Source organism: Eschscholzia californica, unplaced genomic scaffold (genome assembly GCF_041429995.1).
Source record: "Eschscholzia californica isolate CP2 unplaced genomic scaffold, dmEscCali1.0.p SCAF_6, whole genome shotgun sequence".
Lineage (NCBI taxonomy): Eukaryota > Viridiplantae > Streptophyta > Magnoliopsida > Ranunculales > Papaveraceae > Eschscholzia > Eschscholzia californica.
In genome coordinates, this window is record NW_028238483.1 from 27,149,283 (window position 1) to 27,167,756 (window position 18,474).

Consider the following 18,474-nt stretch of genomic DNA (forward strand, 5'->3'; position numbering starts at 1 on the left):
CCTAAACTAAATATTTTTAACTTATGGATCCAATAATTGCCCAAGTAAGGGCTGGGATTTTCAAGAACCGTGGTGCCCATATAACTAACCTAGCCATTCCACAAAATTAAGATCACCACAAAAAGGTACCAACCCAATGAATCTGTGCATTCCCAAATAAATCCTTTTTCGAGCTGCCATGGCGGGGGATGAGCCTTCTTCACCAGCACCACCAGCAGAAAATCACGGTGAACCGAAAGACAACCTCATCAACGACTCCGATCACCGGCAACTCTGCTGTCTCATCGACGACTCTCTCCGTCCCTACACCGTCAGTTTCTCTTTAAACCCATCATCTTTATCCACCAACATTTCCTCTCACTACTCATTAATTTCATCTCCTCTTTCTTAATTTCAGGATTCACAAACAAATTCTTTAACGAAGGAGAAGGAGAAGAATCTTCTCATCATCCTCTCTCAGGCACCTAATTCTCTCTCTTTTCTGTGTTCTTTTCACTTCAATTCCAGCTTATAAACACAACTGTTCTTTTTTTTTTTTTTACTTGTATGTCATATCCTATTTATTAGGTTTCAAGAAAAATTCGTGATTGGGAAAACCTAGGCAGCTGCCATCATCGTACCCAGGAAGTAGTATGTCTTTATATCCAAAATTGAAAATATTGATTGATTTGTGTTTATGTGACATACTCACTCACAGACTCACTCATATATGTTGGGAATTGGTATTTTAGGTCTTTCATCATTCACATTCTGGAGATCATCAGCATAACTGCTCTACTCACATTCTGTCTAATTTGGTATGTTGGCTTTTTCACTAACAATGAAATTTCCCATTTTTATTGGTAATATAGAAACCCTGAATGAAATGAAACTAGTTGTATATTAGAGTTAAGAGAGTCTGATTCAAGATTCTTCGACTTATCTATATATAGAGTGCCATTGTGTTTATGGGTCAGATAATGTGCTATGGACATGTGCTGCTACGAGGAACTTCATTGAAATAGACTGTTTTTACGGCTAGAGAACCCCATTATTTGTTTTTATTAGAAAATTGGTGCAACCAAGTATTTGGTTCTTATTTTGGATGTCGAATTATGTACTGTGAGTCGATACGTAATCTCTAGTTGCGTCCCCTTTTGTTTGGAGTCATATATATTCCGAGTAACAGGAATCAATGTAAAAGAAAAACATTTCCATCACGTCTTTATAATGTGGTCAGTTCTCGTGTAGGATCCTAGAGGTTTTGCTTATAACTCCGATGCAGCTTGATTCAAACTATATTTCCTCTCTTTAGGTTGTGTAAACGATAGGAAACAGATCTCTTCAGAAGGAGAACTTCTATGAACACCTAAGCTTGTACATTTGATCATTTTTGGACAAGATAATCTTATATTAATATATATGATTCATATTAAACAAAAGCCAATAGTTAGATTAAAACTGATTTAGGTTTTACACTGGAGTTTTAAAGCATCATTTTATTTCAAAAGTCCTTAGAAGCTTTTGTTTTCATAGAGTTTTACATGTCATATTATTTTAAGCATATTATAAGTTTCCTTTTAACAGGTGTCATTTTTGGCAGTTGAGAGCCAACACGTTCGACAATCTACGAGCAATCTTCTTGTGGTCGTCTCCAACTTCTTTGCCAAATCTGTATGTGTGGATGGTTTTCCTGGACGCTTTCAGTGTTTTCTTTTTGAAATGGACGCTTTCAAGTGATTATCTGTTCTACTGTCTAAATATTGATCTGTCTTCATTTGCCTAACAACGCGACATTTTTCAGGGCAAAAAGTGGACTGAATTTCTTGATTTCTTATGTGTTTGCTTGAAAGTGGCTATTTCCAACCTTGTTTCAACCTCATCCTCATTGACTGCTACGTCGGATTCAAAGAGGGATGACCTTGATTTCGTTTTTGCTATACAAGGAAGATTGGAAGGTGCAAATTGGCTTACAGTTGCTTGCCTTATTCAAGTTTTACGTAGTATACTGAAACATCTGAAGCAAGATCATGCTGGTGATCTTGTGGAAACATATCTTCTTTCTGTCAGTTACTGTCTTGCAGATATGTCCTGGGATTTTCTGAATGATAATCATGCTTGTCAGAAGAGTGAAGCATATACAAGCTCTGAAATGAATGACTTACACCATGAAAAAGTTGGTTCTCCTAAATCAAGGTTTTTGTTTTCGGGTGCTCTACTTCAACTTTTCTGTTCTTTGACTCAGCAAAGCAATTTCGTGGAGGCTGGGGATGGATTTTCTAATAAGTATCTCCTTCTGGATAAACTCACCAACTTGATTCCTAAGCTTTTGAGTTGGTGCTTCTACAAGCAAGGAGTTCATAAACATTTATTTGGTTCTCGATACTTGAGACACAAGATGTTGGTAGGTCAAATCTTCAACTTCTTTTTTTCTTATCTTCAAAGTTATATCAATTGTTGTCTTACTGCATATGTTTCTTATTATTCCCGAGAGGAATGTTGGCCTTGATCTGCTTTCCGGGAGATCCAGAACATGCAATGCACCTGCAAGATAATGCATCATTGAATGGTTCTCATTTTAGGAATTTAAATTCATAAAATCTCAATTTAATGTAATTATCCTCTATACATGCTCTCGGAGGTAGAAGTCACTGCATTGTTAAGTTACCAATAACTGAAGAAGTTTTGATTTATTGTTCTTTTTCTTTTGAAATGTCAGCATACTTTAAGGGGCATGACGAGTCCGTGTACTGTACCACAGGCACTTTCTATTGGTTTGTCAAATACGGACCTAGGACTTACCCTTCCGACTTACTAATCTTTTATTTGAACCTGAGGACTTATCTTCTTACCCTGTGTATTTTTTCAGTTAAAAAAAAAATGAAACTTTTGCTAGTACGTAGGTGCTTTTCCTTCATTTGATTACAAATTGCATTTACCAACAACATACCTTGAGAATTGGGATTCTTTCAAGGTTGGACGATTGTTGTATTTTTGAGGGCCCTGTCATTTTTTTGTAGTGTGTATTTTCTTTTTTCAGGATATCGAGATCTAGATGTGCTTTTCTCGATTGTGTTGTAGTGTACATAATTTTCTCTTAAAACGTATATCTTCTTGGTGTTTTACTAACTTACTTTCAGCATTTCACGATGAATGTCAATATATGCCACTACCAGTAACACAAGCACTCGAGCTTATTAACTTTGATATGTTGTGCCAAAACAGCTATTTTCTACAGACAGAATTATTCTAATTGTGAGAGATGCTTTTCAGATGCTAATGATCCGGCTTAGTTCTCAAATACGATGGGAATGTTGCACGCTTATTTTGTGGTTGCAGCTACTTCGGGAAAACTTCGAAGATATTCTAGACCAACCCATCTCTATACGTGAGGCTGATATTGATGATTGTCTTGAAGGATCTCCATTTCAGGCGGAAGATGTTGGTGAGAAAGTTCATAAGATCAGTACTCCTCACTTACAAAGGCAGGCCATTTTTCTTTACCTGAGATGTTCCTTCATTTTGATCAGCCTTGGTAAAGAAACTGATTTCACATGTTCATGTGCACCTTCGAATCCTATTTTGAACCATGAGGTACAGTTTGCTCAGGAGTGCCACAATAGGAAGAAAGGTGTGGCAGAACTTTCCGAGTGGCTACAAAGGCAAGTGCATCTCGAAACATTTGTAGACGCTGAAACATACAGAGAAAAGAGTAGGAGGTTTGCTCAATCCTTCTTGCAGCTATATATGGATGAGGTGTGCCTTCTACTCTTCGATTTTAAAATATTCAAGGTCTTTGAGGATATAGTTCTTTACCTCAAATTTTCTTACATATTTTATTCCTCAATTTTTTTAAAAAAAAAACTGATCCCAAGTTACTAATTTTGGACTCCTAGCACTGCTTTTTTAGCTGACAACCTAGAGTCTGAGATTCCCCTTATTGTATATTGTTGCTTTTATTGCTTGAAGCCATTTCATTTACTCTACGCTTGATCTAAGCAGTTATTATTTGACTTAAACTGTAGGATGATATTTTGTTCGAAGTGCTATTGCAATTGTTGAACTTACCTTTCCCTGCCAAGCTTCTGTAAGCAGAGTATTTCTTGTTTATATAATAAGAATTGTTCATTTATCCACAGTAGGCAAAATATTGGCTTATATGTTAGTAGAGAGAATGCAGGGAGTACGATGGAAAAGGGAAACGCCATGATGGAGACAGAGGGAGCTATCCTCTTTCATCTGTGGAACATTTTAAACCCTGTACAAATTTTCCATCTATTTCTGGCAGAGGTGAATCCAAACATATACTGACATGCTATTTACTTTTTTTTTTCTTTTAATTGGTGTCCAAGCATTTTCCTGCATGGATTTCGTAGTATGCTTGCGTACTCCCATTAAATTTCTGGTTATACAATATGGACCATGTGTATGCAGTTGAAGAAATCACGTTTGGTTAAATTTAATCTTTACTGGCTGCAACACAAATTTGTGTCTCACACTCACCCTTCAAGTAATAATGATTCTAAGCTCTCCAACAAGAATTTATTAATAAGGAATTTGTTCTTTCTTTTACCATTCATTTTCTTTTACGCAAGAAATTATTGCAAAACATAACAAGTGATGCTTTTATCCCTTTTCTGTAGTTACACTATGATCATGAAGTGCTTCTTGATTACCTAATTTCAAAGGACACAGGAGTTTATTCTGTACAATATCTTTTAAGGTATATAATAAGTTCTTCTCAGATATTATTTTTCATCAAATTGAGTCAACATCTTGTCAGATTTAAACCAAGAAAATGGTGACGTTTGATGTATCTGTTTTTGTGGTATCATTTGTAGGAGCTTGCGTACAATTAGCAACTTATGGCATACATTCGTGGAGTATTCAGTCGATGAGGTCGAAAGCGTTCCATCTTCTGTCAAGAAACAAAAGGTTAATGCTGATTCTGATAGGAGAATAGAAAATAATTTGAAACCAATTGCTTTTCATAATGCCAGACAGTGTTTGCTTTCTCTGGAAAGATCAGTGAAAAATCTTCACAAAAAGAACTTGTTTCCTTATAATCCTACTGCCCTTTTGAGAAGGTAAGTTCCGTTTGGCTTCTATAATAATTGTGATTCTTCTTTGTATATCAAGGATTTCATTTATCTTCTGTTCATAATTGTTGGTGGCGTTATACATGGATTGAAGTTTGATAACTTGTGAATATGCTTGGCCTGAGAAAGTTTGATAACTTGTGAAATGTCTGGCTTGCGATAACAGTCTCTGGATTGCTGGCTGAGACATTTCATAGTTTTTTTCTCTTTCGACTGCTACTTCGGTTTGAGGCTCCTAACGTGAGTTGGGTGTTAGCTAATGATTAAGTTTTGGTTCGTAACTAGAACTTGTAAACCGATTATGAGGTATGAAAAATTACGTTAAACAGGTATAAAAGAAAGAAACTCCGATGTCATATTATCATTTACTATTAACTTCCACACAAGTATTGACTTGGATTCTCAGCACTGTAAATTCTTATTTCACAGGATTAATTCAATTAAGGGGGGTTAGGTCTCACTATGTCACAAGAGTATTTATCGTTTGTTCGTTCGTTATGTTTGCAGACTACTGTCTTAGAAAGTGGGAGGTATAGTGTAGTACTGTAGTTAGTTTATGCTGATTAATTATATGATCTTTTCATGTGTTGGAAATTGTAAGTAGTTGGATTCCCGAGCCTGGGTTGAATCTAGTAAACTTGGCTTTTTTACTTCATTTCCTTTTCCATGTCTTCCTCTGTTCACTTACAATTAGCAGATTTAGTCATATTGTACTAATATGAATACAAGTATATATTACAGAAAGGGTAGCTAGCTCAGATCTTGACTGTTGCTGTGTTGTGTCCTGAGGCCTTCATTTTTTTAATATGACTATTTTTCCCATGTTTCATACGCTTATCTTTTTGAAAATTCTGCATTTAATTCTTGGAGTAAATACATGAAACTCTGTCTCTGCAGTTTCACAAGGTTTCAAGAACGCTGCAACCAGGAAATGGATTAAAGATTTGCTCCATTACTCTCAGAAAATTACACGGTCTTCTGCACAGTTGTTCTTCGAGTGTTAAAATGGACATGGTGTGTAGAGCTCCTGAAGTCGTGGGCGTGCTTGTCAGAGCATTGAGGATCAAAAAATCAGTTGGAGGTTTCAAAGACTTCTTTTTTTTTTTTATGAGAAGGTTTCAAAGACTTGAAGTAGAAGAAATTTGAGTTGAAGTTGTGGGTAGAGAAGAAAATGGTGAGGCTAAGCATGAAATGATAAAAGGTTAGGTAAAAGGTTAGGTAAGACTTTGGATCAGATTACTGAGCTAGACATTGAGAAAAAGACAAGCATTACTTTATACTAAACAAAACAAGTTTTTTTTGTATTCTTCTTATTTTTATGGCCACGGCTTTGGGGAATAAAGAAAAATCTCCGGGGCATAAAGACTTTGGTCAATAAAAATTGACTTATGAGACACCTCTATTTTAGGTCCAAAAATTGACTTTCTTTTTATTTGCCCCCTAATTTTTATCTCCCATATCTTTTCTCTTTCTTTCTATTTTCATCTCTCTATCTCTAGCTGTGTTTGTCTCATGGTTTTTCTCTCTATGCCGATCTCTCTTGATTAAAAAATAACAATTTGTAAGTGCAGATCCCTCCCTCCATAAATCATTTCTTTTCCTGTTTTTGTTCTTTAGCCAAGATGTTTGGGGAGGGAGTATGTCATTGGGGGCAAATTGGTGTTTCAAATTGATGTAATCTGTAGATCCCGCTCTATAGAAATCTCTCTCTCTCTAAAGTTTTGAATAAAACCTTTATCTCTCTCTATAATTTGTTGTGTTCTAATTGCAACAACCCTGATATCAATTACCATGGGAGCAGAAATTATGTCTTTCAATTTTCATCACATGAATGAGCAAACCTTTGAGGTGCTCAAAAGTGGATCTCAATCAGAATAATCAATTGGTTCTTAAAGCTAACCAGGAGAAGTTATTGATCTTACCCAATTTCAGTTATCATAGAACATAAGGTATTAACATAATATGTGCAAATTCATGCCCAAATCAAGTTTACATAGGGATATCTTACCCCGCAAACAATGACTTCCCTAACAATAGAAATTAGAGTTACACAAGCAAGGCAAGCTTCTATCTTGACAGATAGTGAGAGAGAGAGAGGGGCAGTAAGAGAGAGAAAAGGGCGGTAAGGGAGAGAGTCTGTGAGAGAGGGAGAGCGACAAAGCAACAACATGAGAGATTGAGAGACAAAGAGAGGAAGAGAGAGAGAGGGTGACAATGAGTCAGAGAGAAGAGAAAAAAGAGAAGATATGGCAATGGTGGTCAGAATGGTGGTGGCAGGAATGGTGGTGGTGGTTGGGTGATGGTGGTGGGAAGTTGTTGTGGTGAAGGTAATAAAAGAGAATGAAGACTAGGGAGCAATGTTTGATCAAGTCAGTTTTTGGACTAAAATAAAATATGCCCCTCAGAATATACAAAAAAAAAAATATAGATTCCCTAGAGATTATTCTTTATTCCCCAAAGCCGCGACCATTTTTATACATAATTTTGTTCCGTTCATAGGCCTTATGCAAAAATAAAATCACTCGGTAAAACGTGATACGAATAACATATTGTATCAAAATAAAATCACTTTCGTTCATAGAATCAAATGTGAAGGATAATATAAAAAAGACAGCGTTTTGGATAAGAAAAGTTTTTGGGACTTCGGTAAAAACAATATTTTTTATTTCCGTCAAACGTAACCCTTAATTATTTTTCAGTTTTTTATTTTTTCTTCTTCTCCTCTCACTTCCACTAGAACTTCGACGACCTCTACTATGTTCTGGCGACTTTCGCAATTAATGTAGGCGATCACCATCACCAAAATGGGTTGGGCTGTGCTCTCTCTCTCTCTCTCTCCTCTTAACCTTTCTCCCCCTCTCATAGATTTGCTACTTGTATAGTGTTAGCCTAAAAAATTAAATTTGATTTGGCGGTAGAAATCCATTTTTTGTAGATGATTGGATGGGCAAAACTATTTCACAACTTCAAATTTCTTAGCCCCACCAAATACTCAAATTTGAATTTCTCGGGAACATCCTGATCGTATCAAACGCTTAAATTTGATTTGGCGGTAGAAATCCATTTTTTTTTCTCGTGAAAAAGAAAACGACTTTCTCTCCTAAGCATTTTCACACGTATCAAACAGACCCTTCATATTTATCTGGTATCAATGACAACTTAAAATTATCCATTATATTGATGTAATATTTGTCTGATTTAAAAGGCTTAAATTTGATTTGTAACTTAGAGGGTGTTTGATTTTTGCACTTATTAAGTGATTTTCACTTAATAAGTGCGGGCCGGCAATTTTAGGTCGTTTGTTTTTTCACTTAATAAGTGAATATCACTTGTAAGTGGGGTCAAAGTAAGTGCAAAAAAGTAAGCTCCAACTTGGAGCTTATTTTTTTGCACTTACTTTCTAAGTGCTAAAAAAGACATTTCTATCCCTACCGAATATAATAATTACCAATGTAATTATAACTAAAAAGAAAATCTTAAACAATTGATAAGTAAAAAAATCTTTTTATGACTTTATCAATGACCCTTTTCCTTCTTCACTCATCCTTCACCTAAGCTTTTCTCTTAAATTTTTTTCACATTTCTTCCTTCATTAATCACGGAACCACCTAAACTCCATGATGCAACGTAAGTTATTTCTCCTTCATAATTTTTAATTACTTGAGGTTAATATTTTCGACATAAAGCATTCATAAATCGTAGTTCTCTTGTATCCAAACTCGCGAGCATAATGAATTAGTATGAAATGCTAATATGTAAATACTTTAAGGTCAAAATAGACAATTTCTCATTTTTATGACGTTTAGAATTAATATACAAACACTTAGAAGTGATAGAAAACAAACGCCATATCACTTACAAGTGATATCACTTACTAAGTGATTATCACTTAGTAAGTGGTAGCACTTACAAGTGCTAAAAAATCAAACACCCTCTTACTAACCACTAGAGCGTCTAGATTCAATGTATCAACCCAACTTCTCAATTCTTTAAGAATGGGTAGTTTTCCTTCCTACCTAAAATCATTTTATGTTTTACTATATTTTTGGAGAGAGAAAGTAGAGAAAGATAGAGAGAGATGGGAGAAGTTGATGAAGCTTTTATCCAATCTATAGAACATAGACCCAAACCCAATAAAATTGAAGAAGCACAAGGAATCCCTTTGATCGATCTCTCTCAATTACAATCAGATAATCACCAAAACCTCGTTGCTGAGATAGGAAAGGCATGCAAAGAATGGGGATTCTTCCAGGTAATCAATCATGGAGTTCCAGCTGAAATTCAACAGAGAGTAGATGAAGCTGTGAAGAAGTTCTTCCATCTACCAGCTGAGGAGAAGCAAAAGGTCAAGAGAGATGAAGTGAATGCTTTCGGTTACTACGATACCGAACACACTAAGAACGTAAGAGATTGGAAGGAGGTCTTTGATTTCACTGTTAATGATCCAACTATATTACCTGCCTCTGCCGATCCCGATGAGCAAGAACATGAGGAGCTCAGAAATCAATGGCCTGATTACCCTCCTCAGTTCAGGTATTGTCTGAATCTGAATTGTTTGAATCTAAATTGCCTTATTATTAAAGGGTATTATAGTCATTTGAAGTTATCCTCGGAGTGAGGACTTATTTCATATTTGAATCGGATCTATCAAAAGAGTCAGTCTCGTTTGAGAGTCGGACAAAAACAAAGATTCTGAAATCAGTGGAACAAAATTTTTGCGAAAATTTATTTACTAGAGAAGATGGATTAAAGGTTTTTTTTTTTGGTGAATAGGGAATTTTGTGAAGAATATGCTAAAATTGTGGAGAAATTAGCCTTTGAATTGCTGGAGTTGATTTCATTAAGCTTGGGTTTGCCAGAGAAAAGATTGAATGAGTTTTTCAGCCATGATAAGAATAATACGAGCTTCATCAGGCTGAACCATTACCCTCCTTGTCCAGCACCAGACTTGGCTCTTGGGGTGGGTCGGCACAAGGATGCTGGTGCCCTAACTGTTCTTGTTCAAGATGATGTTGGCGGGCTTGATGTAAAGAGAAAAGATGGGGAGTGGGTCAGGGTCAAACCAATTCCTGGTTCTTACATTATCAATGTTGGTGATGCCATTCAGGTATATTCTTTTCAATAATCTATCTACAAACGATAAAACAAGCGACATATCCTCCCATGTATAAAGTTTCATAACGGCCACAGATTGTTGTATCGGCCCAAAGGCAGTGTGACACTGGTAGCCTGGCACAACCTGTTTAGAAACTGACTGTTAGCCGCCAGTCAGTGACACGACACAGGCACGGCCAAATCACTCACGCCATGCCTTATTTAGTTTGTTCTTCACTGCATTCTGCATATGACCATGTTTAACCCCACCACGAGCAACTACCGACCGTTCCCATGGGCTACGTCATGACCAATGATTTACTGTCTAGCCATGGCACGACATGACCTGTTTATCAGATGTGCTTGTAGCGCACCAGCGTGGCGGACACACCTTCGGTTATATTCGGTCACGCCGCTACGAAACAGTGTTGCTTGCCATATGTTTGTTATAACAATTTTCGTCAAAAAAGGATACATTTGAAAATATTGATGTCGGAGCAAAAGTTTTATTGATTTCTAGGAGTTGAGCGTCTGTGTTTTTTGAACAGGTTTGGAGTAACGACGAGTACGAAAGTGCAGAGCACAGGGTTACAGTTAATACAGAGAGGGAGAGGTTTTCTATCCCTTTTTTCTTCAACCCTTCACAGAATGTGAATGTGAAGCCATTAGAGGAGCTAACAAACAAGCAGAAGCCCTCAAAATATGAGGAATATAATTGGGGGAAGTTCTTCAAGACTAGAAAGATAAGCAATTTTAAGAAACTTGATGTGGAAAACATTCAGATACATCACTTCAAGAAGTCTGGTTGATGATCTGCTTTTAAGAGTCAATTAGTTTTTGCTTTTGTGTTTTACTGTCTAGTTAGCTTTCCTTATCGTTCGAAAAAGGTTGTTACATTTCGGAATAATGTATGGCTGTGACCCTTATGTCCAAATGGATTTTAATTGAAAAAAAAACAATAAAAGAATTGCAAGGCATCAAAATAATAGCATAAATGACATTCTTTTCTTTCGAATCCCGGCCAGAGTATGTTTCCGGTGTAGATCTAGATCTACACCGGGGAATCCCCGGGCAAAGTCTCATTTTCCTATTCATTTAATCTTTCCCTCACATCAATAAAGTGGTCTAGAATCGATAAGATTTCAGTTTCAACTCTTTAACAAAGCTGACTACGGCACGACTTTCCTATTATCATGTAGTAACTAATAGTATATGTTATAAGTATAAAAGGATGTGAGCTCTGAAGAATGATAGAAATAATTGAGAATGGAGAAGATCTTGGGAGAAAAAGTGAGGTCAAACCCAGTACTGGAATCTAAAAGTGGAATCAGAGGAGAAGAAAGAAAAGAGGAATTAAAGAGAAAGCATTTTGTGTTAGTTCATGGAGCTTGTCATGGAGCTTGGTGTTGGTACAAATTAGTATCTCTTTTGCAGTCAGCAGGTCACAAAGTTACAGCTTTAGACCTAGCTGCTTCTGGAAATGATCCGAGAGAGGTAGACGATATCAAATCGATTTTGGATTATTTTCAGCCATTAATAGAGTTTATAAAGGATAATATTCATGAGGAGGAAGAGGAGGAGGTGATACTTGTTGGACATAGTATGGGGGGATTGGCTATATCAAAAGTCATGGAGAGCTACCCTGAGAAGATCTCAGTTGCTGTTTTTCTCACTGCTTCAATGCCTGGTCCTACCAACAGTGCTTCAACTATTTCTCAAGAGGTACTCAGATCTCTCTCATTTGCTTATGAAGTATTCAATCAAGATTACCCAACCCTTTAGAGATCTCAAGAAACCCTAACTCAAGATTTTATCCTAAAAAAAAGAATCCAAACATCTATCAAGATTAGATCGAAGTCTCGGACTACCCCAGTCTGAGACCATAAGCAAGGTCAACTCTAGTTTTGGCCTAAACCAACTCAACATGATAGACCCCATATTGTGACATAAATGTGGAAGAAATAGCAATTATTACAAACTAATATATTTATTTTAATTTTTTGATTTGAAAAACACATTCAAATTCTGATACGAAATTTGGAACAACAGGTAAGGAGAACACAAGGTTCAAGTGGTGACAGTATATTTGGATACGATGATGGGCCGGATAAGCCACCAATGACTGTCAAATATGGCCCCATTTTCATGTCAACCGATCTCTATGAGTTTTCTTCACTTGAGGTTAGTGTTCCAGTTTGTTTTATTTTTATATACCAATTATGCTAGTACACTTCTATATTTGTAGATGTGTATAGCTGTATAAATACGGATAATAAAGTAGCATTTTTTTAAAAATCTATCAAATAAATTTACACAAACTAAATTTAAAACAAGAATTATTTCTTTTTTACCCCCCTACTTTCTGACCAGCTTCCTTCTTGGCCTTTTATTTTTCATTAATTCAAATTTGGTCCCATATTTTCAAGTAAATGCCATAACTACTCTTCCTAATTTCAAAATAAAAATATTTAAAAAAGAGATATTTCCACCTTACTTCTCTATCCCTCTCCACCTATTTTCCGGTCGGCGACCTTCAAACATAAAGAAAAAAAAACTCTCATCTCTTTCTCACTAAATATTTCGGCGAAGTCTGTTGAACTAGACCTGCAGATCTATTCGGAACAGACCTTCGAAGGTCTGCTCGGAACAAACCTTCAGATTTGTTGAACCAGATCTTCGAAGGTCTGGTTCAACAGACCTCCGACGAAGGGAAACCCGTTCTCCAGAGTATTTAGAGAGATATGAGAGTTTTTTTTGTTTGAAGGACGCCGCCGGAAGATTTTCCGGCCGGCGACATTCGTCGGAGAAGAAAGAGGTGAGGTGGAGAGAGAGAGGTGAGGTAGAAATATTTTATTTTGAAATTAGGAAGGCTAATTATGACATTTAAAAATAAGGGATCAAATTTGAATTTATGAAAAATAAGAAGCCAAGAAAGAAGCTGATCATAAAGTAGGAGGCTAAAAAGGAAATAACTCTTAAAACAATTACCTCTAACCATCAAATTTGTTTCAATAATCTAATCACGAATAAAAAAGATTTTGTTCGATCACTTTTTCTGTTAAACAAATGGTTTTTTTTTCAATTTTTTGGTTGAAGGAAATAAATCCAAAAACCACATCTGAATAGGAAATAAATTCTTGCCGGAAAAAATATGGCGGGTATTTTTTGTTGACACAACTAACGAGGCTCGTGAGGTGACAACAAACTTTGTTCAATTTCACAAACACTCTTCTCTCTCTTTTCTCTCAAGTATGGTACAATGTTGTCTTTCTATGATTCCTTTCTCTAAGACAACTTTCACATTTTATTTCCACATCTCTAAAGTTTCTCTATCTCCAATTTTTTTTCTCTCTGCCTCTCTTGCAATGCAAAAGAGAAAAAGTGTGAAGAATTTGCAACCCATCTAGTTTTCTTAGACGAGTCCACATTTTCTCTGATACTATTTATGACGATCCAATTCTCTCTAGCTAACAATACTGCATTCTTTGCTTTTCCAATTAGGCCCTAGCTCAAAGAATACATAGTGCTTGTGAGGACTCTATAAGTCCACTAGAAAGACCTCGATACTCACTAAACTTTGGTTTGAACCTATAGGGTAGAATTCATACCCTCCCCAAGGCTAGACAAGTATTTAATACCCGACTCGAGTCGATAAAATATCAACACTAATTGGATGTACCAGACAAAGATCCATTGGGTACCAGATAATCGACTTTAATAGGTGACTAATTGATACCTTTGAAAGTTTTAAGATTTAAATTACTTATTCTATGTTAACTATATTTTAATTACATCATTTGAGTTTCTCACTTCATCAAACACTCTTGATTGATGATCAAAATATTTTTAATAATAAGATTTGTAGCAACTTCCAACAAATAATAACAAAATTTTGTTGTAAAAATGTTAACAGTTCGATCATTTATCTCTTAAAAATAAATTATAATAAAAATAATTAGATTTTAAAATGAAGTATAACTCCTAACTACATAGCAAGTCTTAAAGAGAACTGATAAATAATCGATATTTGACGAGGAATCCTATTTTTATAGGTTTATGGATCTTCGTATTACAATCGGAACCGCTAGAAACCAGAACCGCAATTTTTAATAGGTTTCGGTTCTGGGTAGTGAAATACTGGAACAAACCCATTGACACCCCTGGTCGCCATCATGGTGGTCGATCAACAAAATCATTTTAGTTTTGCAATTTATTTGTGGATGTGTAAGAAATTAATGTAAAATCCTTCTAATATGTTACCGTATTCTATATGGGTGCACTTGAATTGAAAAATTGTTACCATGATAATATCTATCTATATTAAGGGGAAAAAAATAATTTGTAGATTTTTTAAAACCAACTTTAGATGCATGCTTGGCAAATCCATCAATGTGTTCTAAAGTGATTTTCGAGTAGACGATGGAAAGAGGCGAATCCTCGCTCTTGGTGCCAAACGCAACGAAACTCCGAAAAGAATTATATCTGTCTCTAAAACTTATAAAACTCAGGAAAAAAACATTTAATTCGTGTCTGCAAACTTGTAGAAACTGAGACTTGCAAAGAATAAAAGAAATGCTTAATTTTATTGATCGAACTTAATTAAAAACAACTACTAGATCCCCTTTATATAGCATCAAGGGTTCTTAAACCAAATAAAACTAGAACTAACAACCTCAAAATAAATAAAATACTAAAATCTAAAACTCAGAAAATTTTCTAAAATTATAAAACTACTAAAAATACCAATTCTATACTTATCCAAGAGATTATATTACTAATATTACTAGATTTTTAGATATTCAGAGATACTTGGAATATCTTCTGAAAATTTTCCTGCATCAGTCTCATCCACTTCAAAAAACTCGCCTCGAGTTTATTAATTGACTTAAATGTTATCTTGATTGGTACTCCCTTCATATATCCTTTTCATGAATCATGCATATGAATCACCAAACTTTCAGATTTGACTGAAGACTTTATTAGGTCACAATGAATTTTTCGTTTATAATTGTAATGTGACTCAAACTCCCTTTTCACCCCAAAAACAAACTTATAAGATCATGATTATAGTGCTTGAAAACTACAAACATCGATGAAGATTTTCCAATAAAATTACTTAACAATCCATGTGAAACAACCTGAGATTCACAAAACGTTGAAATCAGATCTTCGTATGAAGGAAAATCAATTGGGCTAAGGGCTGACTTCCAAAGTTTCTCACCTTCCTCTGGTTCAACTTCCTCGACAACGTCCTTTGACTCAATTTCATAAGTAACTTCATTTGGCTCAATTTCCTAAACCACTTCTTGAGAAACAAATCCTTCATTGTGTATATTGATATTACGAATTTATCCTTGAATACAATAACGTCAGATTTTGCTCCATGAATGATATATTTGAACCGTATGTGGTGACAATTCGGGGTGGCTCAACATTCTCTAGGAGCTTATTTTACCTCTTTTGTGTTAAATCGCGGTTGTTCTTCCCTCCAAAATTTAGAGTTCCTTTAGTTCCGCTTCAAAACTTCATTTTTTAAGACCAAGTTGTAAGCGTCTTGAATAGTCCATGTTGTAACTAGCCCAACTTTTTCTCTTAAACTAGCATTTAATCCGTTCAGAAATCGATCTATTAGAACATTATCAGGAGTTGTAAAGTTTTTCATACTATTTCTTTAAGTCAACTTTGAGAACTCCTTGCAATATTCACCCACTGAACGCAATTTTTTTCAATAGTTTTCGTATATCAGGTTCAAAAATCGATCTATTAGAACATTATCAAGTTCTGTAAAGTTTTTCATACTATTTCTTTAAGCCAACTTTGAGAACTCCTTGCAATATTCACCCACTGAACGCAACTTTTTTCTACAGTTTTCGTATATCCTGGACAAATGTTGTTGATAATCTGGAAGTAAGAATGATCTTCCACTATACCTTGCATCTAAGTTTACAAATAAATGATCGATATTGTATGGAAAATGGTACACATGTCTCCTTCAATTAGTTAATTAACTTTTGTCAAAATTCGTGAAAATTAATTAGTATGGGTAATATGTGATAAACAATATGTATATATGACAATTTAATTTAGGGTTAATTCTGTTTTGGCCCCCAATTTGTGAACAACTCACTGTTTTGGCCCCCAAAAGTGTCCGACAGTTCAATTTGGCTCACAAGGACAAAAAAAATTCAACTTTTTCCAGAACTACCCTCGGGGGCCAAAATAAAATTAGTTATGAAAAAATAAAAACATAAAAAGCCACATCGCCTCTTTATTTTTATTCCACTTCACCTCTTTTCTCCTCTATGCCATCTTTTCCTCTCCACCTAACCTTTCTTCTCCGGCAAAAAGTCGTCGGCCGGAGACAAAAATTTCGGCCGGCGACCTTACTAAATTTTTTTTTCTTAGATTCTCTCTCTCTCTTCTTCTTCTCTCTCTTTCCCTCCCTTCTCTATGTTCTCTCTCCCTCTAGACCTCCGGCGAAAGGGAGTCTTGGAAAAAGTTGTTGTGGTTTTTTATGTTTTCATTTTTTAGTAATAGTTCTATTTTGGCTCCTGAGGGTAGTTCTGAAAAAATTTGAAATTTTTTTGGTCCCTGGGGGTCAAATCGAACTGCAGGACACTTAAGGGGCCCAAAACAATGGGTTGGTCACAAATTGGAGGCCAAAACGGAATTAACCCTTTAATTTATAAATGGAAATTTGGTCGAAACTTCCTAAATTTTTATTGTTTTGGTGAAAAATGGTCCATCAATTTTTTTTAGTGATCAGTTGTTGTCTAGGTACTTTTTTAATTCGCAATAGCTTTGCAACACTTCGCGATAACTTTGCAACATCTTTTCAAAAAATATTGGGTTTTTAACCAAACGAAATACAAATATTTAGGATTTTACCTAAAAAGAAATAAAAGTTTTGAGTTTTTAACAAAAAAATATAACTTGTCTTTTTAAATTAAAATAGTTTAAAATGGTCTTCAATCCAATTTCCTAATATATAAATGCAGGACTTGAATTTGGCAATTAAGTTGGTGAGACCTGTAAGACTATTCAGTGAAGAGGACATTGGTAGGAGTATTGTGCTTTCTCAAGAACGATTTGGATCAGTTAGGCGAATTTATATCATATCTAATGATGACAAGGTGATTACTAAGGATTTTGCTGAATGGATGGTAGAGAAAACTCCACCCCATGAAGTGAAAATAATTAATGGGTCAGATCACATGGTGATGTTCTCCGCTACTCAACAACTTTTGGATTGTCTTCAAGAGATCGCTAGTGAAATTGGAGCTTAAGTCATTTATTGTGATATTATAAGGAAATGAATAAGTACACTGTTTTGGAATTTGATGTTAGTTATGCCCGACAGTATTTTATGCTACTTACATTTGTGAACTTGCGTTTGAGATATAATGAAAAAAGAAATGCTAGGAAAGACGAAGGCCTCCCACGTATATTCAGTGGCTAATGAATGCCTCAGTTTTTTATGTTATTTATACATGTACGAACAATATAGATTGTCTGCTCGACTTTGCGTAGTTTACAGGACGTTGTGGAGTCGTGAGATTAGTAACTCACTTGCAAGTGTTGCATAGTTTTTGATAAACTATCGTTGATGATGTCAAAAATGGCTTTCCGTTATATCAACATGAAAAAGGGAGTTGATGCATGACAACCTCCGTTATGATCGATATTCCGTAAGTTGATTACGATTCCTTCCTGACTCCTTGCTACATCTCTGGTTCCTGTTCCTGATTTCTGGGGGAAAAACCTGCAAAGGGTTCAAAAACCGCTCCGACACTCAAGGCAGTCAAGGTGTTCTTTGCAGTAAAAGATTGACTATTGATTGAACCTTGGGGGGGGGGGGGGGGGGGGGGGAAGGGAGTATGTGTTACTCAGTGGAAGTAGTGATCGTTTTGGTTGAGAGGTCTTGTCTTGTGGAAGACGATGGGGGTCTTTTATAGGCGATGTTAGGCCGACTGTGATTAGTGGCGTAGGCGAGGCGGTGGCCGTCAAACCGTTAAGGAAAATTCTCTTTTATTCGTATTTAGGGTTTCCCTTAGAGTCTATCTCGTATTTTGGATAACAGGAAGTTCTTATGTTTAAGAATACCTCGTAGATATCCTGTCGAGGTGATAGACCTTTAGGGAGATACTTTCTCTTTGGAGACTCTTGAAGCCCAAACTTGCTTAACACTTAAGATCTGTAACCGACTGAAATCTTTTAGGGCGATTCCAGGATTGAGTCGGTAAACTGTTGGCACTTTTCCGCCTCCCCAGTTTAGGACGTGAGATAGAGGCGTAGCTTACGT

General features: G+C 35.8%; 3 protein-coding genes across 10 annotated transcripts; all 3 read left to right on the top strand.

Annotated features, from left to right (window-relative positions):
- The first annotated feature begins 102 nt into the window (after positions 1 to 102).
- LOC147533048 (golgin) lies at positions 103 to 6,474 on the top strand. Of its 8 annotated transcripts, none has more exons than XM_086650973.1 (13): positions 103 to 310; positions 398 to 460; positions 568 to 630; positions 732 to 797; positions 1,567 to 1,653; positions 1,784 to 2,383; positions 3,253 to 3,735; positions 4,005 to 4,066; positions 4,146 to 4,269; positions 4,623 to 4,702; positions 4,821 to 4,878; positions 4,980 to 5,066; positions 5,976 to 6,474. In XM_086650973.1, the coding sequence occupies exons 1-12, from the start codon at positions 179 to 181 to the stop codon at positions 5,043 to 5,045; spliced, it is 1,884 nt and encodes a 627-aa protein (XP_086507099.1). In that variant the 5' UTR covers positions 103 to 178; the 3' UTR covers positions 5,046 to 5,066; positions 5,976 to 6,474. The 8 variants fall into 8 exon arrangements, 7 of the variants coding, with proteins under 7 accessions (XP_086507099.1, XP_086507100.1, XP_086507093.1 ...); XM_086650974.1 differs by having other exon boundaries at positions 4,149 to 4,269; XM_086650967.1 differs by having other exon boundaries at positions 4,821 to 5,066.
- A 2,556-nt stretch (positions 6,475 to 9,030) lies between these two features.
- LOC147533049 (2-oxoglutarate (2OG) and Fe(II)-dependent oxygenase superfamily protein) lies at positions 9,031 to 11,155 on the top strand. Its single transcript, XM_086650975.1, has 3 exons — positions 9,031 to 9,611; positions 9,852 to 10,185; positions 10,721 to 11,155. The coding sequence occupies exons 1-3, from the start codon at positions 9,157 to 9,159 to the stop codon at positions 10,979 to 10,981; spliced, it is 1,050 nt and encodes a 349-aa protein (XP_086507101.1). The 5' UTR covers positions 9,031 to 9,156; the 3' UTR covers positions 10,982 to 11,155.
- Positions 11,156 to 11,162: 7 nt separating this feature from the next.
- On the top strand, positions 11,163 to 17,598 carry LOC147533050 (methyl jasmonate esterase 1-like). The gene is made up of 3 exons (XM_086650976.1): positions 11,163 to 11,894; positions 12,222 to 12,353; positions 17,171 to 17,598. Exons 1-3 carry the CDS (start codon positions 11,439 to 11,441, stop codon positions 17,456 to 17,458), a joined length of 876 nt encoding a protein of 291 aa, XP_086507102.1. The 5' UTR covers positions 11,163 to 11,438; the 3' UTR covers positions 17,459 to 17,598.
- The last annotated feature ends 876 nt before the right edge of the window (positions 17,599 to 18,474 follow it).

What these genes read in the sequence shown, in the direction of transcription:
- LOC147533048 (XM_086650967.1), top strand. Translation starts at nt 179, where the DNA reads ATGGCGGGGGATGAGCCTTCTTCACCAGCACCACCAGCAGAAAATCAC. An exon ending in ACTTGAGACACAAGATGTTG is followed by an intron (nt 2,384 to 3,252) that starts GTAGGTCAAATC and finishes GATGCTTTTCAG; the next exon opens with ATGCTAATGATCCGGCTTAG. An exon ending in TCTGTACAATATCTTTTAAG is followed by an intron (nt 4,703 to 4,820) that starts GTATATAATAAG and finishes TATCATTTGTAG; the next exon opens with GAGCTTGCGTACAATTAGCA.
- LOC147533049 (XM_086650975.1), top strand. Translation starts at nt 9,157, where the DNA reads ATGGGAGAAGTTGATGAAGCTTTTATCCAATCTATAGAACATAGACCC. An exon ending in GATTACCCTCCTCAGTTCAG is followed by an intron (nt 9,612 to 9,851) that starts GTATTGTCTGAA and finishes TTTGGTGAATAG; the next exon opens with GGAATTTTGTGAAGAATATG. An exon ending in ATGTTGGTGATGCCATTCAG is followed by an intron (nt 10,186 to 10,720) that starts GTATATTCTTTT and finishes TTTTTTGAACAG; the next exon opens with GTTTGGAGTAACGACGAGTA.
- LOC147533050 (XM_086650976.1), top strand. Translation starts at nt 11,439, where the DNA reads ATGGAGAAGATCTTGGGAGAAAAAGTGAGGTCAAACCCAGTACTGGAA. An exon ending in CTTCAACTATTTCTCAAGAG is followed by an intron (nt 11,895 to 12,221) that starts GTACTCAGATCT and finishes TTGGAACAACAG; the next exon opens with GTAAGGAGAACACAAGGTTC. An exon ending in ATGAGTTTTCTTCACTTGAG is followed by an intron (nt 12,354 to 17,170) that starts GTTAGTGTTCCA and finishes ATATAAATGCAG; the next exon opens with GACTTGAATTTGGCAATTAA.